Raw genomic sequence first — 23,371 nt, forward strand, 5'->3', positions numbered from 1 at the left:
TCTAACACAGCAGATAACCAGATTCCTTGAAATGGTATTTTTAATTCCAGATGAACACAGCGATATTTAACTTCACCTCATCTTATATTAGGTTGCCTATATAGTTGCTTTTTCACTCACTATGGTCTCTTTTTGTTGTAAAAAATCCTTTCAGACATGAGGTTTTGACAAGAACACAAACAAGAAATTGAATTTTCAATAATTCAATAATTTCCTTTTGTGTAGCAGTGGTTCATTGTGCTATGGATGAACTGTGGTTAACACAAACTGTCAGCAGAACGATCATGGTGTACAAGGCCATAGTCATTTTGATGCTGCGTTCCTTTAGATTATGAAGGCATGTTTAAACACATATGATCCACAGTGGTGTTTTTGAAACAATGTACACATAAAAATACATGGAAAGTGATATTTCAATGGTTTTACATTTTCAGACTTCATACAATGAACTTTGTTTAGAACCAAAACCAAATTCGGCATAATTAATTTGTCTCCTTTTCATTTTTTAACATAATCAAGACCATGTCAAAATATGACCTGCAAGCCTTGAGAGTTAAATTCAACAGTGCAGAGTTGTTCTTACACATATGTCAAAATACTGCTTACACCACTTTCACCACCAGACAAGTTTGTATAAGCCCACTGAAGTAAATTGTGCCTCTGCTGGTCATTTTTCTCAGGCTTTTTTTTTTTACACACAAACAACAATCAGGTCAAACAATGACAATTTTTCCAAGTATCTCTCTTTCCGCATATTGTGGTCTGGCAGATGAAAACTCTCTCATTTCAAACATCACCATCTCAAACTAGCAATGTCCGGTGGTTACCTCCTGGCTGCCTGAGATGGCTCTGGCCCAGAATATGTTTTTGTTGGTCTGTTTACTGGTTTGTCTGGGTTGTTTTTGGGTGCAGCTTTTTCAGTCTTGGCTCACCTTTGTTCTCTCATGAAAGAAAAAGAAGCTTAATCTTCATTCAGATTCCTGTGTTCTCTCTGCTCTTCCCTTCCCTAAGTCCCAACAGCTCCCCAACTGCCTGTTGGACCCCTGGCTTTCCTCTCCCTGCTGCCCCCCTCCCTGCCTCACACCCCAAACCCCTACCCCCTTTCCCTCTTCCTTCCTCCCTGTCGGTGGTGTGCGTGACAGTAGCTCACTGAGAAGTGGAAATGAGACTAGTAAACAATGATTAGCTCCAGAGCCGGGACAGCCTGCTCTACCATTGGTCCTGTCTCCACACAGTGAGCGCCCACCCGCTAGTGCATGACATGCAGCAACATATAGACCCCATCCCCGCCTCCCTCCTCCCGCCCCCACCTCCGAATACCACCCCCTCAACCAGAGTCAACGCAGGGTCAGGGCCAACCTTTCACAGCCAGGTTACAAGGGGTAATCACAGGCAAACACAGCAGCCACACGCAAAATGCACACACGACACCCCACCACCACCCCCACCCCTCCAACCCCTCCCACATACACACACACACACAACCTACACTCCCTCCCCTCCCAACACCCAACCACCCCCTCCCTCAGCCACAAACCTGGCTCTAATTAGCGTGATGGGGATGCGAGTGGCCACATGTGTGCGAGGAGCAGACTCAGGCAAGGAGGAGGAGGAGGAGGAGGAGGTGGTGGTGTTGGTGGAGGTGGAGGGGGGGGCGGGATTCCCCCTATAGGAATAGAGGAGAGAAGAAACAGTCATCCCCAGTGCAGGCAGTGTATTCGAAGACATTGCTATGTCTCTGGTTAACCGAGGAATCATTCTGGAGGCTTTGGTGCTCAGCCACACCGCATTTCTCAAGACAAACAGCTCTCAGGCAGAGCTCTGAACCAGCAAAACTCTCTACATCTGTAAAAGCGTGTGTAAGGACCATTACTGTGGAAGAATGACACATAACACATAATGTAGTTACACTTAAGTTTCTTTTATTGTTGCCTTTCTGCTTGTTGTCACAGTTTAGGCATGCAGCGTCTATAAGACCTGTTAGTTATTCCCTACAGTATAACAGTTTGTGAGTGAAAGTGTAAGTGAATAAAAAAGCTTTCTGTCACATCTTTCGGAGCAGTAAAGTGTTTGCTTTGTAGATTAAGTCACATAATACTGTATAAGGGTTGTAAAATCAGTAACAAAAGCTGTTAGGTGCAAAAACCCATTAAACTTTATGGTGAAATATAAAGATACAGAGCATGGTTAATGTTTTATTTGACTAATGAGACGTGCGCTGTGTGACTTTACCTCTGACGGTGAATGTAAAAATAAATTTACCTTTATCATTAGTTTTTATGATGGGTCAAAAATAGACCCCATGGTTAACATTCATCTAATATTTGATGTGAAATACATTTTTAAAAGTCAATTTGATATCATTTTTCAATACCCAGAGCTGCTAATGTCCTCTCCTTTCCTCATCCCTCCTCCTTCTCTTCCTCTCCTGCTGATAATGACTGACTGTGCTTATGTGGTAGTGAAGTTTTTGCCCCTCTGACTTACTTCGGAAATGTTTTAGTACCTTCAATTAGGGTCATTACGTCCCTGCAAAAATAAACTTCACAGTCGGTCGGAAAACAAGAAACAAATTTTGTATTCGGCACAGAGGAGGAAAATGTTTTGCTTTGGGAAATCAAATTACTTTGAACTGAAAGTTCAATAAATTAATACAACAGGAATTTCAATGGATTCTTATGATCAATGCCAACGACACATGCACTCATCCATCCATCCATCTAACTATCTATTAGATGATGGAGCATACACAACAAAATAATCTTGTCTCGTGCATAACATGATTGTGCAACTATGAAAAAACCAAACAAAAACAAAAAACAAAGAGCTTGGGATTTATTACCTGAGGCAAGCAGTTAAATATGACCAAGATTTGACCTCAGACTTTCGTTGTTTGCTTTCTCTATTTTTCTTTCAGATTCTCCCCAATATTTCTGAGGACTGTAGCTTGAAAGGAGGGTGACTGTTTAAGTGGGCACGTGAAGTTTCAACTCAGTAAAAGCAGATTAAAATATCAATATTTTATGGCTTGTCAGCACTGAAATATTGTGCTAGTTTGTTGTATGAGCATTCGTCAAGTTATGTTCTGCTACTTCCAGATGCCAAAGTGAATAATAAGTGTGACTGAATGAAGGAAAGAAACAAATCAAATATAAGACTAATATTTCCATAGGGATCACTGAGCTTATACTGATCTTGATATTGGTGATATTTTGTAATGTGTTATCATATCTGTGGTCATTTTTCCTTTTAAATACCTACAGACTTAGCTGTGATATTTTCTTTTAAAAGTTTATCTTCCGTGTTAAATTCTAAAAATTAGAAATGAATGACTGATGATTTGTGCGTGTGCTTAAATCAAATAAAACGTATAAAATTCGGTTGGCTGAGTCTTTGGACGGGGTTAAGTGGTGCGTAACTTTCTCTCAACTTTAGTTTTAGCAGAAATTTTATTCATATTACAAAGTAACAAAACGAACAAAATTAATCTTTGCAGTGGTTTACAACAAAATGAAAACGTTGGTTTTAAAGATTACTGAATTTCTTGTTCTAGACTAAACATATATTAAAGCGTATCATTAAAGACACGTTGCTGCATGCAGATTTCATCTGGTTAAATTCACTGACTCAAAGTTTCTTTGCAGAGAATTAAACTGTTTTGATCTCTAACTAAGTTTTACCGGATCAAAACACAGACCGTTAACTGGATACACAAATAGTGTTATGGTCACGTAGCTGGAAATATAATTACACATAAAGAGATTTTGCACAAATTCAATTCAATTGTAAACTCAAGTCTAGAGTTAGACAAACCGTAGCTATGCAAACATTTTTTTCTGGCACGCGTGCGCCCGCTGAGTCTTCTGCAGCCAGAAAATAAATCATGTTAGAAAGATACACTTTGAAATGTGCAAACGCTGCCAGTCCTCCAATTAGTAAAACAAATTGGCTCGACACGTTTCCTACTGAATCGGTCACCAGTTGCTGAGTCTTTTCTCTGGAGTGGACGGCGGTCGTTCACGCTGCACGCTCACGGTGTCCCTCAACGCTCACAAGCGCGCGCCTCCTAGAAGCGGCCGACAGAGGAGAGATAATGTAGTGGGGTCTGCAGGGCTACCACAATGGGAGGAGTATGAAAGTTATCCTGAGCCCTGCCCACCAACTGCAAAACATATAAGACGCTGGAGTGAAGCAAAAAGCAGGCACTTAAACCTTAAATCTTGATGAAAAGACTGACTAAAGGCAAAAACTTCACCCTAACTCACTTCATTTGTCATTTTTTTTCATTAAGTCTTTATCATAATGACCTCACTGGTATTTGATTAACACATCTGAAATATTTTTCTCATCTGACATGGATATACAAGAGCTTTATTAATTATTTTTTATCCAAACATTCAATCACTGAACACATTTTGTTGAAAAGACTTTTTTTGTCCTTTTTTTTGAGGAACACGTGCGCAGAAAATTTGTCACAATGGCACTGGACACTGAGTTTGGTGTGAAGGGCAGCAGCATCATCAGAGAATGGAGTGGACAGGTCCAGCCTGCTCTGGTTGCTTCCTTTATTTTCCTCTTCTGTCTGGAAGCCTGTCTGTGGGTCAGGAACCTGAGGCTCAAGAGAAGACTGCCAGGACCCTTTGCCTGGCCAGTGGTGGGCAACGCCATGCAGCTGGGCCAAATGCCTCACATCACCTTTGCCAAACTAGCCAAAAAATATGGCAATGTGTACCAGATACGACTAGGTTGCAGTGACATTGTGGTTCTGAATGGAGACAGGGCGATACGTCAGGCTCTGATACAGCACAGCAGAGAGTTTGCAGGCAGACCAAACTTTGCCTCTTTCCAGATGATCTCTGGAGGCAGGAGCATGACATTTACTAATTACAGCAAACAGTGGAAAGCGCACAGGAAAATTGCCCAGTCCAGCCTTAGAGCCTTTTCCTCTGCAAACAGTCAGACCAAAAAAGCCTTTGAGCAGCATGTTACGGCTGAGGCCATGGAACTGGTGCAGGTATTTCTGCGCCACAGCACTGATGGACGGTATTTTGACCCTGCTCATGAATTTAAAGTAGCTGCTGCTAATGTGATATGCGCTCTCTGCTTTGGGAGGCGATACGGACATGATGACCTGGAATTCAGGACCCTGTTGGGAAGGGTGGACAAGTTTGGAGAGACAATAGGGGCAGGTAGCTTGGTAGATGTCATGCCCTGGCTTCAGTCCTTCCCTAACCCGGTCCGCAGTGTCTATGAAAACTTTAAAAACCTGAACGAGGAGTTTTTCGCCTATGTGAAAGATAAAGTGGTGCAGCACAGAGAGTCCTTTAACCCTGACGTGACCCGGGACATGAGTGATGCCATCATCAATGTGATTGAGCACGGGAAGGACAGCGGACTGACCAAAGAGTTTGTAGAAGCAACTGTCACAGATTTAATTGGAGCAGGTCAAGACACAGCATCGACCTTCATGCAGTGGATTGTCCTGCTCCTGGTTAAATATCCGGACATACAAGCTAAACTACATGAGCTCATAGACAAAGTGGTAGGCCAAGACAGACTGCCATCAATTGAGGACAGAAGCAGCCTGGCATACCTGGACGCCTTCATCTATGAGACAATGCGCTTCACCAGCTTTGTCCCTGTCACCATCCCGCATTCGACAACCTCAGACGTCACTATCGAAGGTCTCCACATCCCCAAAGATACGGTGGTCTTCATCAATCAGTGGTCTGTCAACCATGACCCCCTGAAATGGAAGGACCCACATATCTTTGACCCCACACGCTTCCTTGATGAAAAAGGGGCCCTTGATAAAGACATGACCAACAATGTCATGATTTTTTCAATGGGTAAAAGGCGATGTATTGGTGACCAGATAGCCAAGGTGAAAGTGTTTTTATTCACGGCAGTCTTGCTGCACCAGTGTAGCTTTGAGAGCGACCCCTCTCAGCCCCTCACTCTTGACTGCTCCTACGGGCTCTCGCTGAAGCCCCTCCGATTCTGTGTCAGCGCCAAGCTCAGGGGAAAGCTGCTTGGCTTAGTTTCCCCAGCATGAACATCCCAATACTGTGACTCAAGGCCAGAAAAGACTAAACACTTCCCCACCAATAACATTAAACAGTGAGTATCAGCATACGTGCACTAAATCCTATTGTTGTAAGACTTTCATATTTAATGATGATATTTAATGAATATCTTAACATGGTCTGTATTTGAATTATTGTTGGTGCAGGGCTGAGAATATGATTTCAAAGATGTAATGTTAGCTACAGGTAGAATTCAAGCTCATGGACTGTTGGGATCAGTGCAAAAGGTATTACAGTTCTGCTTCACAAAATATACTTGATCAGATTTTATACATAATTGTAATTCTGAGTTGTGTGCTTGTTTTACATCCAATATTGAGCATGTACATGTGCAGGAATTAGCTACATCCCCTAAATGTAAATTTAAACTAACATAAATGTATATGAAATGCTTGTGAATGTTATGAAGTCACTTGATGACTAATTGTTCTCAATTTTAATATGTAAAAATATATTTAACCTTTGACACATAATGCAGTTACAAAATATTTTTTTATAAGTTCATATTTCAGGTATGAAAATAAATGTAATGAAGTTTAATCTATTTCACTATCTACTGTACTCAAAGCATATGAACACATTAAACAAAGAATGTTGATGAAAAGAAAAAAAGAGAAGCTGGGAAGCGAAGAGGAACTCTTTCATCAAGGAGTATCCATCAGTGAAGAAGAGACATTGCCATGAACCATGAACACTTCTCAAACTTTATGTATCCAGGGTTCTGTTTTACTGTACAAGCACTGAGGCTACCCCAATGCCAAACACAAGTCTCATCAGTTCACACGATACAGATGTGCAGCATTTTTTTCACACGAGGCATTATCATAACCATGTTTGTTTACAAAGTTTACAAAGTAAGATTTTCAAAGCTACATGGATTTCACTACACTCTCTTATTCAAGAATTGATGCTATAATACCCTATGGATGTGTGTCTCTGTCTGTGTCAAGGCAAGAGTGGGTCTTGAATGTTTAAGCATTCATGATAGAGGATACTTTGTTATCAATGTGTTCGCTTTATATGATGGAAAATGGAAAAATAAGCTAAATCTGAAATGAATAAAATGAACTGTCAATGGTCAGTGTAAAATGTCAGTTTGTGTGTGTGGATTAAATTTTTACATCTATTCAGCAGTTTTCTACTATGTATATGTCTGACTACAATTTGAAACTAATGTCTCAGTCTCAATGCATTATTTAGCCAGCGTCAGCACTGTCAGATATGTGCCAACAATGTGACATGTGGTACCACCATTGTTTAGATGTTTGTCATCATTACTCATTGTTATAAAAATAGAGAACTCTGGAATACTTGACTTATCACTAAAATCCAAGCTGATGTTTTTTTAAGTTTTAACATTTTGTTGCACAAACACCCACATAAGCATATTTATAGCAAGAATCCTCTGTTCTGAATTCTATTTTGATGCAGCCACAATCCAAACAGCTACATTATCTCAATGACCTTTCTTTAAAAGGCTATTATGCCAACATTAACACTGTATAAAATATATGTTTTATGGAGCATAATAAATGGTGCTGTTTGTGTATGTTCAGTGTTTGAATCAAAAAACCCACAGCTTTCATGGTGATATCCCAGAGCCCTTTTCCCTGGATTGTTATAAACAGCTTGGCTGTGAATAACAGACACTGAATCATGTTTAAAATGGCCATGGAAAGTCAAAAGCAAAGTGCAAAGTCCATAGGAAAGTGCAAACAGCAAAGCCATATAACCTCAGAGGAAAAAACAATCAACTTCAGTTTTTGTCCATTAATTACCCGTTATGCTACCAATGTAAACTTCCATCCATTCCATCACATTGATGAAGTGCATTATTTTTAAACATGAACTAATTGGTATGTGGAGTTGTTTATCTTTAAATAGTGTCATGGTAATCTCTATTATGTTCTTTGGCAATAAAACTGTAAATCTGTAGTTTTTGGCAACAGGGCCTATTAAGTAGCTGCTCTCCTTTTCCGTCATCCTACAAGGGACACTGCTGGAAGCAGGCCTGAGTGGGAATAGGACTAAGGTCTGCAGGCTGTGGTCAAAATGGGAGGGGAGAGATAATAAAAAACCTGAGTCGCTGACCCCTCCCACCATAGAGATACATATAAGCGAAGTGTTAAGGCTTGAATCTGCATTCTTCTAAAGTGGTCATCTGAAGCGTCTGCGTTACAGCCAACCACTCAACCTGATCGAGCTCTTCTCACTGACTTCAGTGGAGGAGGGGTGAAACAGCATGTGAGCGCTGCTTGGAGTCCTTTTTTTTGCTATGGATATTTTGTCAATCTTATTATAATATACGACAACAACAAAAAGAATTTGAATTTAATATATTTAAGACTCTACTAAGAAGAGCCTCTTCAAATGGTTTCCAGTTTTAAGTGAAAATTGGCTTTTTCTTGGACACAGTGGATGATAGGTGAACTACAAGATAACACGATGACTCAAGTGGACACTGAGTTTGGTGTGAAGGGCAGCAGCATCATGAGAGAATGGAGTGGACAGGTCCAGCCTGCTCTGGTTGCTTCCTTTATTTTCCTTGTCTGTCTGGAAGCCTGTCTGTGGGTCAGGAACCTGAGGCTCAAGAGAAGATTGCCAGGACCCTTTGCCTGGCCCGTGGTGGGCAACGCCATGCAGCTGGGCCAAATGCCTCACATCACCTTTGCCAAACTAGCTAAAAAATATGGCAATGTGTACCAGATACGGCTAGGTTGCAGCGATATTGTGGTTCTGAATGGAGACAAGGCAATACGTCAGGCTCTGGTACAGCACAGCACAGAGTTTGCAGGCAGACCAAACTTTGTGTCTTTTCAGGCTGTCTCAGGGGGGAAAAGTATGACTTTCACCAATTACAGCAAACAGTGGAAGATGCACAGAAAGATTGCTCAATCAACAATCAGAGCATTCTCATCTGCCAACAGCCAGACAAAAAAAGTCTTTGAGCAGCAAATTGTGGCTGAAGCCACAGACCTAGTTGAGATTTTCCTTAAACTCAGTGCTCAGTGCCAGTATTTCAACCCTGCTCATGAGCTGACAGTAGCTGCAGCTAATGTGATTTGTGCCTTGTGCTTTGGAAAACGTTATGGACATGATGATGTTGAGTTTAGAGCCTTGTTACAGAGGATAGATCAGTTTGGACAGACAGTGGGGGCTGGCAGCTTGGTAGACGTAATGCCATGGCTTCAGTCTTTCCCCAATCCAGTCCGCAGTATCTTCAAGAACTTCAAAGACCTGAACCAAGAGTTCTTTGGGTTTGTCCAGAGTAAGGTGGAAGAGCACAGAGAGACCTTTGATCCAGAGGTAACAAGGGATATGAGTGATGCCATTATTGGTGTGATTGACAAGGCTGACAGTGACAACGGACTCACTAAAGGTCACACAGAAGGAACAGTGTCAGATCTGATTGGCGCAGGTCTGGATACTGTTTCCACTGCTCTTCACTGGATTCTCCTTCTCTTGGCAAAACATCCTGAACTCCAGACGAAACTCCAGAAGCTCATTGACAAGGTGGTGGGGCGAAAAAGGCTGCCATCTGTGGAGGACAGAGGTTGCTTGGCTTACCTAGACGCATTCATCTATGAAACAATGCGATTCACAAGCTTTGTCCCCGTCACCATCCCGCATTCCACAACCTCAGACGTCACTATCGAAGGTCTCCACATCCCCAAAGACATGGTGGTCTTCATCAATCAGTGGTCTATCAATCATGACCCCCTGAAGTGGAAGGATCCACATATCTTTGACCCCTCACGCTTCCTAGACGAAAATGGCTCCCTGGACAAGGATCTCACCAACAGCGTTATGATCTTCTCAGCAGGGAAGAGAAGATGTATTGGGGATCAAATTGCCAAAGTAGAGATATTTTTGTTCTTTGCAATTCTTCTTCACCAATGTAGCTTTGAGAAAGGCCCCGATGAAGACCTGTCTCTAAACTGCTCCTATGGTTTAACACTGAAGCCTTTAGATTACAAGATCACTGCCAAACTCAGGGGAGAATTACTTAAAGACCAATGAAAAAATTTTCTCCAACAGCAATGTAATATAAGGTATGTGTTCTAAAATAAATATTTATGCCTTGTATCACAGAGGATTTTCATGTAATAAGCTTTTATTAACGTCAAAAATGCTGTGCTCAGTTTGGATCAAATGATAAGCTTTCTTATTTCTGCTGACATTTAAAATTCTAACCAAAGACAATACTGTTATTTCACTCAGTCACAAAATATGTCAGTTCATGTATAAAAAGTATCCTGTAAATGCCATTAGACAGCATGTGAGTCATATCTGAACTGTTTAAGCTATTTTACTCTCAAAATTTGTGACTGCAAGAGACTGAGAAAACCCAAACATATATGTACTGGCTGTGTTACACCATGTAAGAAACAGGAAAAAAAAAATGTTATAAAAGCTTTGATGTGGTGAACAAAAACCACAGCTCATATTAAACCTTAAGTATGTATTGTTATTTATATGAGGGTATTTGGTGGAGTAACTCTAAATTGCAATATAAACCGGTGGTGATAAACAGAAGTGCTTTTTTCGCTGATGGGGAGAAATCATGTGCCAGTTGTTTGGTCTCAATTGAACAATAATTCATCCAGACACTCAATTATCCTTGTATGTAATGAAATTTTCATGTTTGAGCTTATTACAAATACAGTGTGCAAATAAATACAGTGTGCAAATAAATCATGAGTAATAACTCATGTCATATGTCTAAAAGCCACTAATTTCAATTGTTGTTTTTTTTTGTTGTTGGTCTTATTTCTTCATTACACACATATATATATATCATTCTACAACATGATTTATAATGAAAACCACATTGTCTGAGCAATAAGCTGTATTGAATAGCTAAATAATGTTTTCATAGTGAACATGACAGTCCTGTGTAATACATGTACTCTACAGTGTGACTAAAGCCCTAAATTGACAATGAACATTATAAAATGATTTATAACTGATTCTGTGGGGTGCATCATCCAGAGCAGCCAAAGTGTTATGAATCACAGAGGCCAGAGAGGTCAAGTCCTCACAAGCAGGCTGTGACTCACTACATCAGTACAGGCAACAGTAAGCAGCCACAAGCTTTTCTCATCAATGTTTAACATGGATCACTGTGTACTTTTGACCGCAATATCGTGTTTTTTTTTTATGAAACATTCAGATTCAGCACAGTCAGTGTTAACTCCCATTTACCAAAACACTGAGCTGTTTTTCATCTCTTTAACTGTCATAATAAGTACAGAAGAGACTAGAGATATAAAACATTACCATTTTGGCATAAGGAGTGAATCATGAATAATCACTTTAAAGTCTTAAAAGTGACACAAGTCCACTTTTAAGTCCTCAGCTAGTTTTGACACAATAATCACAGTTATGACACTCACCCCCCCACCCCTACACGAGGGCATTAGAATCTAATCTAGCTCTAACTGGTATCTTCTGGGTCCAGGTTGCGAGGTTAATGGCACTAAGGACTCTTCCCGGGACAAGCCGGGGCCCTATGTGCCAGTAGCTTCCTCAATTTCTGTTTTAATAGGTAATAGAAAAAGAATAGAAACAGGAAACACCCAACCGATTTTGCAAATGTATCAAATTTAGCATTCATTCCTCATCAGCCGCAGCCTGTTAAGAAATTGGGCAGATAATACTTTTAACACACTAAATCTACCTTTATTAAACGTCAGGTCCTTGGCAGGAAAAACATTTTAAATCAATGATTTGAAGAACAATCTTGATTGTATGTTTTTAACTGAAACTGGGTTAGACCAAGATAACAGTGCAGCTGTTCATATCGAGTCAACCCCTCCCAACTTCAGTTTTATGTGTGAAGCTAGAGTCCATAAGAAAGGGGGTGGAGTTGCCATTTGATTCCATTTGATTGGAATGATTCCCTCCAATGCAGGCAGATATCTTATGGAAATTTTGATTCTTTTGAATACGCGGCTCTTCACTTGAACTCCTCTTCTCAAACTATGTTCCTATATATCTACAGGCCACCTAAATACTGTGCAATGTTTTTTGATGACTTTGCTGAACAGCTGCCTATAATCTGACTTGACTTTAACTGTGCAGTTATTGTTGGTGATTTTAACATCCATGCTGACAACCCCCAGGACTAAGGAACTGTGTGACATAGTCCATAAACAATAATGTACATTCACACTCTGGACTTAATCATCTCAAAGAGTCTGAACATTTCTAAGGTTGTGGTGACTGATGTTGCTCTCTCTGATCATTCCTGTGTTTTCTTTGACAGTGCTATCTCTGTTCATACAAATGTTCAAACAGACGTAATCATAAAACAGTATATTACTGAAAACGCCAGTCAAATATTTATTCAGGCCTTCTCTTCCACACCCACCCTCTCTTGGGTCTCAGCAAGTGAGCATGTAGATAATTTAAATTCTAAAATCACAAATGTTATTGATGCCATTGCACCCACTAAGGTGAAGGTTGTCTCTGGCAAGAAAAGATCTCAATGGAGAAATGCCACGCTGGTAAGAATTAAAAAAAAAGAGAGTGTCGAAAAGCTGAACACAGGTAGCGAAAAATAAATCTCTAGGTTCATTATGACATCTATAAAAAGAGACTTTGCATTTATAATTTGAAACTGAGAAATGCAACGCCAAAATCAATAATAATGCACAAGCCTTGTTTGCTACCGTTGACGGCCTAACAAAGCCTCCTGTGTCAGTAGCCTCTAAACTTCTATCCACCAGGTCCTGCAATGAATTTGCCTCCTTCTTCACTGACAAAACCCAGAAGATTAGACAAGCAGGTACAGGCTATGTGTTGTCTCTGTGTCCACTTAAAATCAATTCAAATACCATGACACAATTTTATCCGATTAACCAGAAAAACTTGGAGGACATTATACAACATCTGACATCCTCCTCCTGCTACGTTGATATTCTGCCATCAAGCTTTTTCAAAAATGTTTCAAATTGCTTGGCCTCAGATCTTCTACAAATTGTCAACACGTTTGTTCCCACAGGCCCTGAAAACTGCTGTCATCAAGCCACTCTTAAATCAGAACAATCTAGACACCTCACTAATGAACAATTGTAGGCCCATATCAAACCTTCCGTTTTTGAGAAAATCATTGAAAAAGCTGTTTTTCAACAGCTGAACAACTTCTTGGCAATAAACAACTGTTTTAATGTCTTCCACTCAGGATTTTGACAACATCACAGCACTGAGACTGCTTTTGTTAAAGTCTTCAATGACATCCACTTAAGTGGCAGAGTTTCAGTCGTAGTATTACTGGATCTCAGTGCTGCATTCGACATGGTCGACCTCAACACATTACTAGACCGACTGGAAAACTTGGTGGGACTTTCTGGCACAGTACTAAACTGGATTGAATCCTACTTAAAGCTGGAGTGCGGGACTTTTGTCACTCCCTTCTGGCAGTGAGAGTAATTACAAAAACACTGTCAGCAGACAGCACATGCTTATGTCATAGGCTCCACCATAGCCTACTCTGTTGCTACTGTTGCGGCTGTAAAACAGTCGCTAAATTGTTTTGAGCATGACACAATCCCAACAAAATGATTTGTTTCACTATCAGAATTTGATCCATTCAGTCCAATAACATTTGGAAAGTCTAGATGAGTCACACAATTACATTATTTTATCCTCATTCAAGTTAGCAGAGAGCTAACTGGAAGTTAGCCAGTTTGACCTGAAAGCGCGGGAATGTTAAACCAGACACCAGATTAGAATCTCCAGTATACTGTGAAATACAGAGAGATTTACTTGACAGTGATAGGCTTAATCAGCATTGTGTGAACTCATGTGGCAAGAGCTTGAATGTAACGGATGTTCATTTACACGTAAAAGTTCTGCACGGCAGGTTTAAAGGACTACTTTGTGTCTATAAGTAATTACACATCTGAATGGATAAAAAATGACATGCGGAGTTCCCCAAGGCGTCATTTTGGGGCCTCTTCTGTTCAACATCTACATGCTCCCACTGGCTCAGATTATGGAAAACAACAAATTATGTTACCATAATTATGCAGACGCCACACAAATTTACATAACCGTATCACCAGGGGACTCTGGTCCAATACACACACCAAGTAAGTGCATTGAATAAATCAACAACTGGATGTGCTAGAATTTTCTTCAATTAAACAAAGACAAGACTGAAGTAACTGTTTTTGGAGCCAAGGGAGAGCGATTAAAAGTCAGTGCTCAGCTTCAATCAATAATGTTAAAAACCACAAACCAAGCCAGAAATCTTGGTGTAGTCAAGGACTCAGACCTGAATTTCAACAGCCACATTAAGGCAATTACAAAGTCAGCTTACGATCACTTTAGGAATATATCAAGAATTAAAGGACTTATGTCTCAACAGGATTTGGAAAAAATGGTCCATGCATTTATCTTCAGTAGACTCGACTACTGTAACGGTGTCTTCACAGGTTTCCCTAAAACATCGATCAGACAGCTGCAGCTGATTCAGAACGCTGCTGCTCGAGTCCTCGCTAAGACCAAGAAAGTGAATCATATCACTCTAGTTCTCAGATCTGGCTTCCTGTCTGTCAAAGAATTTATTTCAAAATACTGCTGTTCGTTTATAAAGCATTGAATGGTTTAGGGCCAAAATACTTTTCTGATCTGCTGCTACATTATGAACGATCCAGACCTCTCAGGTCGTCTGGGACAGGTCTGCTTTCTGTTCCCAGAGTGAAAACTAAACATGGAGAAGCAGCGTTCGGTTTTTATGCTCCACATATCTGGAACAAACTCCCAGAAAACTGCAGGTCTGCTGCAACTCTCAGTTCTTTTAAATCAAGGCTGAAGACTTTCCTGTGTGCCGCTGCCTTTGATTAAATCAAACTGAGGCTTTTGATTCATTTTTTATACTGCACTGTAATTTTTATTCTTGTATTTTATGTATGTTTTTTAACATCTTATTCTATTTTAGCTTATTTGTATTTTCTATTCTCTTCACTCTACTTTAATAATTTAAAAAAGACAAAAAACTTAAAAGATAAATAACTATTTTTAATTGTATTTAAATGTCCTTTTATAATGTGTTTCTTTTGCACTTTGTCTTAATGCTTTTAATGTTTTATGTAAATCACTTTGAATTGCCTTGTTGTTGAAATGTGCTATACAAATAAACTTGCCTTGCCTTATGCCAATAAGCAATATTTGTCAGCCCATGTGTTTGTCACATCCCTTGATTGGTTTCATTCTGTAACCCACGTTGTTACTTTTTTTTGTTGCGGTTTGGGTTTGGCATACAGTACCAGTCAAAACCTTTCCATTCACTTGAATGAGAAAGTGAGTCCAAACTTCTGACTGGTACTGTATGTGTTGGAGCTCTGGTAGAAGTGGTGGAAAGTAATTTTTAAAAGTACATTTACTTGAACAATGTACTTAAGTTAAACAGAGATAAAAATAAAGGCACATAACTTGTACAAGGAAGGTATTGTATTTTTTCACTACACTCCATTTATCTGACAATCATGGGTACTTTTCAGATTCAAATTTTATATATAAAAAACATATGATAACCTTATCAAATTCAAAAATTGTTAAATTGTTAAATTGCTCTTTGTCACATTTCAATTGTTTTTGAGTTGTTAGTTCCACCAAAGAGAGATTTACCCTCTAAACTTCTGAAAGACTTTAATTCAAATAACTGTTTGAGGCCCAAAAAGGTTTAATTATTCAATATTTCATTTTTCTACACTCTAGATTCTGCACATTTCTCAATGTGCAGAATCTTATTTTTACTTTTGATACTTTAAGAACACCACACCCTCCTAACTGTCTCATGTTTGAACTCTTACATACCGAGGCAATGATTACCAGACACTTTTGGTTATCAAATACTGCTTAATGGCATACAACCTGACATGACCCACCTGTGTTTGTAACAGTGTCTGCAATGGTAATTAAGCTTTCCATTATTTTCTTCCACCTGTATATCATCTTCAGTGCTGTAGGATTTCCAATAAAATCATATGAGATTTCTATCTATTCCAATAAATGTAGTCAAGAAACCTGACCAAAAATCTTCCTCCTGACTTGAGGTTGTAACAGTTTCCATTCCACTTTCTTTATTTCAGGAAATCCAAAACCACCGAGTGCTCAGACCTTGCTGCAAGTATGCTACATACATGTACATTTGTGTTAGCAGCTTATCACTTTCATCCCCAACTTTCCTTTTTTTGTCTCCTTCTCTGTCCCATGGGAGCATTGCCTCAGTGAGCGGTTTGGAGTCTACCTGCGTACTTGCAGCAGCAGCACTGTGGGTGAACTCTAAAGGAGGCTTGTTTTCACTGAGATTTATACAGAACTGGCTGAAGATATTCTGTACTGTACAAGCTCTCTCTCCCTCTCTCTCTCTTTGCTCTGCCACCGCAAAGACCTTAGAGGGAGGAATGGGCCGCCTGATCTCCCCCGTTTCCATCAGTGCTTCCCAAAACATCCATGAAATCTGTCCAACTAAAAGACTCCCTTTCACCCCGAGTCCCTCGTTCTCTGCTCTGCATACCCCACAGCCCTCGACCTGCAGAGTTTCACCCCTTAAAGGAAAAAAATGTGTACAGGCTGACAGTTTTTCAGCTCTGAGTTTATTCACATTCTGCACGTACGCAAACCCACAGAATGACCTCCCACAAGGTTCTTTCCGCTACCGCCAGATACAGCTCAGCACTCTGGAGGTTTCTACATGCAAACTGCAGTCACTTTGTTAGATGACACGCAGTAAGGTAGAATTCCTTGGAAGCAAACAAATGCAATTCTCCAGAAAATCTCTTCCCCTGTTCATTGCCATCATCTGCTGAAACACAGCGGAACATTGTGTCTGAGCATTGGCTGGGCTTCTTATTCAGCCGGTCTTTCCTATAACATCGCCCTCAACACCAACATGCTGACCACAGCTTCGCTCTAAATCCAAAATGTCGCAGACAAATAATATGACTGTAATTTTGCATGCTCTTCAATTTGACCCAAAGCATCAAGCATCAAAACAGATCATTAATCATTCAGTTGCAAAAAAAATTGGAAGTAAGTAACCAAGTAAATATTTTTCTTTGAATAACAAGAGCAAATGGCGTCTGGGGGGGAAAAAACTCATGCAAAGTAACTATAAATCAACTTTTTTCCGAGAGAACACAGTGGACAAAGGTGACATTTCCAACAAGTCAAGGAACCATCTTTGTGGTCAACACATAATCTGCCTCACATCTCTCTATTCACAGTAGAGTATTTACACTAGAAGATATTTTGTCTAAGTTTACAGAAACCCTGTGGCTGTGGTCATTTGACCCTAAAAGGAAATTGACAGTTTCTGCTTAACATTTTAATAATCCTGATCCCTTCCTAAACTGATGCTCCACGTTTTACAAGGCTGTCATCAGAGAACTTTGCAATGCACAAAGAACTTAATTGTGTCCAAAACAAAATGGAAAAAGATGTAATTTGCATGTAATATATTCCACAGTTTTTGTGTGATGTTCCACTGGTTAGCTCAGAATAATGTTTCCACTCTTTTGAAACCCCCCTGTGGAATTATGTCATAGATATAAACATTGAGCAGGACTTATAATATTGTTCCAGTTGACATCATAATCAATTTGTGCCACCTTAGTTTTGTATGTCCTGCTACACACAATCTGTATTCTAACACATCACTGACAAAGAATTAGTGAACCTTCAGTTCATGTTTTGGAATACAACCTCACACAACCATCATAAAGATATGTGAAGCGACCCTTTTAAATATACAATTACCCAACTCATTATTATAGGGTGGGACAGTTAGTGCTTGCTGTTTTGTCCATGTTAGGATTGTGTTTTGGAGTGGTGGCAAGGAGAGGACCTTTGATATAAAATAACACATGGTGCAGTTCCATTTGCCACATTTCTTTCCATAAAACAAACAATTATTTTCAGGAAGTGCAGGAGGAAGTGATCTGTGTCGGTCAGTATGAGCAAACAGCTAACATGTGGTTTTTGTTCATGGATGGGAGTTTACATCACGGTCTGACACAGTCACTCATATTAACTGTGTTTAAGCAGACAGTGTTGTTTGATATGGAAAATGAGAAACCCTGTCTCCTGTGACTTATGCTAAATGGCAATTTTGATTGCCAACGCAGGAAGCGCTGTAGTGTGATGTTCATAGAGCGGAGTGAAATCAAAGGGTGTGGAGGCTATGGTGGTGGAGAAGTTTGCACCTCCTCTCCTCTTCCTGCAGACTTTCTTTCCATCACTGAGACCCACAGAGGCTGAGGTCGTGTCAGGATTTACAACATAGATTCTCCATTTTTTCCTGTGTGCACTACACCATTGTGATGTGGCTAAGAAAGCTAACAAACCACATTCATTCACATTCTCTAGTGTCTTTGTCTAAACAGCTGTACTTCCTTATTTTCTATTAAGAACAACATGCCCTGGCAGGATTCAAGTCAAGCAAACACAAAAACTCCCTCTTTACTTGCCAAACCTAGAAAACAAATTAGATTACTATAGTATGTCTCCTACAAATAACTCATGATCTCATTTATCTCATCATAAATCAGTCCTGGTGGATCTTTAAAGAGTGAGTATCTGGTGCTTCCCTGTAGGTCCAGCACCTTCAAGATGCCATCAATCTTTGGCAGTGTCAGAGATAGCAGTGTCTGCTCAGACAATAACGAACCATTGGTACCACTCTTGTGCAACCCAGACTGGAACCTCTTCAAGAGGCACATAGAAGTGTCTCAGAGGAGCAGACCTATCTGATTTGTTTTGAAAAGGGAGGAAATAAATCAGATTATTGCTCTGTGTATTTTCTCAAGTAACATGATTATGTTTGAAAAGCTCAATGGAGGGGTATCTCATGCATGAGTGTGAGAGAATCTTGAAGATAACTAGAAGACATGTAGATAAGTGCTACTTTTAACTTTATAAAAAGGCAATAACTTTAAAGGATGTAAGTCTTTGTACAAAACAAAAAAATGAAAAAAGTACCTGGTACTATTATTTGATGCTGAATCTGACTTGCTTTGCTAAGTGAATTGACATTTATACCATATTGTGCTCTATAGATAAAGAGACAGAAAGCAAGACATGGCATATGCCAGACAAAGTCTTAACCATGTCCTCTTGGCAAGACACACACTCTTTAGCATGTACCACAGCTCATCATCAAATTAGACCTTGCGGACAAACTGGCATGAAACATGACAACAAAATAAATACTGAGGCACCAGAGAGCATATTTCAACTGAGGGAGAAAATCATTTATCATCATTTGACTTTTAAAGTTACAATGAACGTACATACAGTATCTAAAAGAGTGTCATGCTGTACAGGGGCATTTGACATCAGTTGCTTTCCTTGTTAAGTGAAACTTTTAACATTAAAATTGTTCTTCATCTTTTTTTCAATCCAGGAGGAGAACATGATCGTAACAGGCAGCAGCAATTGAGACAACCAGCTCTAAATCTTTATAAGGTGCTGGAAGCATCAATGAGTCCAAACTTGATTAAAGAGTATTTCAGTTTAGTATTTACAAGAGTATTTCACTTTATTTTGAGCACTTAAACTATGGTGACGTTATATATAGGTTGGCATGCAAGGGCACACTCCAGAAGCTATCTGGTTTTCTACAAATGCCCCTTTCAAAACACACCACTGCACTTTTTATTTCTCTATCAACTGGCCATCCTTACACACCTGTTATAATATTCATTGGTTCATACTTATTCACAAACCCCCCCACCCTGTGTCACAAACTACATCTGCTGTCTACAACACCTGTTCTGCTCACCATATTTTGTTGAAATTTCCCAAAACAAGTATCGTCTTCGGTTGGCCATCATTCCCGTCTACAGCAGCCAAAGACTGGAACAATCTGCTAAAAACACTAAAACTGGACAATTTTATCCCCATGTCAGCTTTCAAGGACTTTATTATGGACATTCTCACTGATGCATGCAGCTGTTTCCTGACCCACTAATATACCCTAATCCTTGTCTGTCTGCTGCTTATTGTTGTCCCATTCATATTCTTGCTCTCATGCTGCTGCTGTTTTGCTTTGCCTGTTTGTGTATGCTACTCTTGTTCTGTTGTTGTATTACCTGATGCTGTTGTCTGCTAGCTACCTGCCCAATGCTTGTGTACTGGACTGCATGTCATTTATGTAATGCTTGTTGTCACATGTAATGCTTGTTGTGCCTGTATGTAAGTAGTGGGTGTGTTGGAAATGTTTGGATCTGTACTGCTGTCGTTTAACTTTTGACTTTTCTTTTTAGCTCCTACCCCCTTCCCTCAAGAGGCTTTTACCATTTGCCAGGCCGCCATTGTAAATAAGAATTTTTTCTTAATGACTTGCCTGGTTAAATAAAGTTTAAATAAATACATAATAGGAAGATTTTTCTGCAAGATTTTGGAACCTGGTTGCAGGGATTTGTTCTCTTTCAGCCTCAGGTGCATGGGATTGAGCACTGATGTAGGGCGATAAGGCCTGGTTCACAGTCAGCATACCAATTCATTCAGGTTAGTGATTGTGATTGATGGAACTGAGATGTGAGTTCTCTGCATGCCAGTCAAGTTCTTTCCAAACCAAACTCGCAAACATTTCTTTATGGACTTTATGACTTTGCTCACAGGGGCATTGAGATGGTGAAACAGGAAAGGGGCTTCACTATACGGCTATAAATTTGAAAGCACGCTTCTGTCTAAAATATAATTGTATACTGTAGCATTAAGATTAGCCTTGATTAGAGCTAAGGCACCTAACCCAAACCATGAAAAATAGCCCCAGAGCAAATATACACAAAAATATGTAGACAAGAATGTTTTTGTCATATACTGTATGACAACAAATGGTTAAATTCAGTCTAAACAGAATGAGTCTATGCCAGTCTGTGGCTCTATTCAGTGTCTATGCCAAGAGTCTGTGCCTGTGGTCTGAAACAGTGGCCTTGGCACAGTACAGTTAGTGTAATCATCTGAATCCACAATGAATATGTAATATTTTATAATCATTGGTAAGAATGAGAGAGCAACATGTTGTTATCATAGACATCAAGGCCAATCAAGATGTGGTCTTTCATATCCAATGTTTCAGAGGAATAACTGAAAAGTGAGGCTCAATTGTCATTGTGTAATTGTCATTACTCATGATCACAATGGTGAATGAAGAAAGAGTAATTTTCCTGGATCTGTCATGACCTGCTTTAGTTTTATGGTGTCTAGAGATGAATTTCTAGCGGATGTATTTGGGTATGAAATATCTTGTAACCGTCTGCCTGACAAAAAAATGCCACATGCTCCCTATTCAAACAAGCTACCCATAATTCATCTCTCTGCTGCTGCAGAACCCCTCTCCTTCCATCTCTCGCTTTCACGCCATCCCACTTCAAGCCCTCTTCTTGGCAATGCTTAAAGCCAGACCAAAACAATTTAGCAATGAGCTATTTGCATTCGTAAGGATTCATTTTCAGTTTTTTTACATTCTCCTTTTGTAGTGGGCTTTGATTGCCTGTCAGAATTTCTCCACTCAATGAGAGAATAACGGTTTTGCTGGAGCTGACCACTCTACTGAAAATACGCCGCTCTGTTAAGACTTGGAACCATCCATGCTTGGAACATGTATGCTTGTTGACAGTGCGTGATATTAAATTTCAGTTCATATTGCCTATTTTGAGAGGCTTCGCTTTCTCTGAAAAGAAAAAATGAAAATGTGGACAGCACAAACAATGGAAAGTTTATTTCAACTTGACTTTTTAGGAATTCTACTCATAAATTTCAGGCTATACTTACACATATTATAACACTCTGTTTTTGCAAACATCTGATAAAAGCAGCAAGACTTTAATAGTGCTGCTTACAGATTGTCACATCTGTAGGAGCCGGTTCCTGGAGTTCAGCACACCCACACACGTACACATAGACCTGCTAAGACACTATGTACCCTATGCTTTATTCAACACTCATTAGCTTCATGACAGCACACAGGGTACCAGCGGGACATAATGCTAACGGGTTCACATGCACCAGGGGAGGTCAACATCAGTTTGTCTTTTTCCAACTATCCGTGTGTCATAACCAGCTCAGTTCTCTCTGAAGCTGTTCTTTTCCTGCAGATCATGAGGTTATGTGAGTGTTGATAGGCCACACGTTACATAAACAGCAATACAGAGCAGAAAATGGAAATTGAGCATAGCACTTTCATCAGGGGCAACCAGAGTCCAATAATTTAACAGCCTGTTTTTTAGGGGGCACACACAGGCTCCACACAGTTAGACAAGCATCCAGCAATTCTTTCAAAACAGATGTCAACAGTATGTCAAATGTGTGTGTGTTAGTGCCTTGTGTTGTTTAATTACACTAACCATCAGCTGGTTTGTAGGACAATGTGTCCGGTGGGCCCTTGTGTGGGACTCCACGCTGTAAACAGGCACCTGAGAGGGTGCAGGGGGCCGCTCGGGACACAGAGAGGGAAAGAGGTCCTGGAAGACCCCTTGAGCTGGAGCGGAGGTATGGATCATAAAGAATAACACAGTGGGGATGAAGGGTGCTTATGGAAATGCTGGGGCTAACATAAGGTTCCGGAGACACCGTTTACTCAGCCTGCCAGCATTAGAGGACTTGGCCAGCAGTTCCTCTCCTCCTCCAGCACGAGGAGCCGAGCTCGAATCCACAGAGGGAAAAACTAAGAGGACACAGAAGCCGATCGTGTTCAGACTGTTTGTGCAGTGGCATCGTGTCCACTGAGTATTCCAGAGAGAAATGAATCTGACATGTCAAAGTCCTGGGTTGGCAATATTTTAGATTTGTAAAAATAGGGGCATTTTCTGCACACCAGTACATTAGCTCACACTTGAATGGATACTTGGAGAAAGCTGTTAACTGGGGTGTAAAGCCATGCAATGTGACTGATGACAACAAATACGTATTACAGCATTTAATCTTTGGTGGGTGATCTCATAGCATTATGTAAGACAGCTGTGCCTGTGCCAGACCCTCAGACAGAGTGCAGAGGAGACATTCAGGTGCATGCCGCAGAACACACAGCTCCCTTCTTTGCCTGCCATACTTGGAAATAGTTGGTTGAGCTTGCTCAACTTGATTACCCCAATAATAATCCTAAGCCAAGGCTTTAAAAGTGAGTGGGTAATAAAATATGTTTTTGAAATAATTATGGCTTTCATGTTTACATTAAAACATAAACTTAAACCATTTAAATCACTTAACTATCCAAATGACTCTGCATCAGTACAGTAGCACCCGGTGATTACATAATTCACTTCAGGCAG

General features: G+C 40.1%; 2 protein-coding genes across 2 annotated transcripts; both read left to right on the plus strand.

Moving 5' to 3' along the window:
* Window positions 1-4,211: 4,211 nt before the first annotated feature.
* Window positions 4,212-7,163, plus strand: LOC121881596 (cytochrome P450 1B1-like). Its single transcript, XM_042389464.1, has one exon. The coding sequence runs from the start codon at window positions 4,478-4,480 to the stop codon at window positions 6,053-6,055; it is 1,578 nt and encodes a 525-aa protein (XP_042245398.1). The 5' UTR covers window positions 4,212-4,477; the 3' UTR covers window positions 6,056-7,163.
* A 1,057-nt stretch (window positions 7,164-8,220) lies between these two features.
* Window positions 8,221-10,818, plus strand: LOC121880828 (cytochrome P450 1B1-like). The gene has a single exon (XM_042388371.1). The coding sequence runs from the start codon at window positions 8,505-8,507 to the stop codon at window positions 10,104-10,106; it is 1,602 nt and encodes a 533-aa protein (XP_042244305.1). The 5' UTR covers window positions 8,221-8,504; the 3' UTR covers window positions 10,107-10,818.
* Window positions 10,819-23,371: the final 12,553 nt, after the last annotated feature.

Source organism: Thunnus maccoyii, chromosome 16, assembly GCF_910596095.1.
Source record: "Thunnus maccoyii chromosome 16, fThuMac1.1, whole genome shotgun sequence".
Lineage (NCBI taxonomy): Eukaryota > Metazoa > Chordata > Actinopteri > Scombriformes > Scombridae > Thunnus > Thunnus maccoyii.

Excerpts from the sequence above, each read along its gene's own strand:
- LOC121881596 (XM_042389464.1), top strand. The coding sequence starts at position 4,478 with ATGGCACTGGACACTGAGTTTGGTGTGAAGGGCAGCAGCATCATCAGA.
- LOC121880828 (XM_042388371.1), top strand. The coding sequence starts at position 8,505 with ATGATAGGTGAACTACAAGATAACACGATGACTCAAGTGGACACTGAG.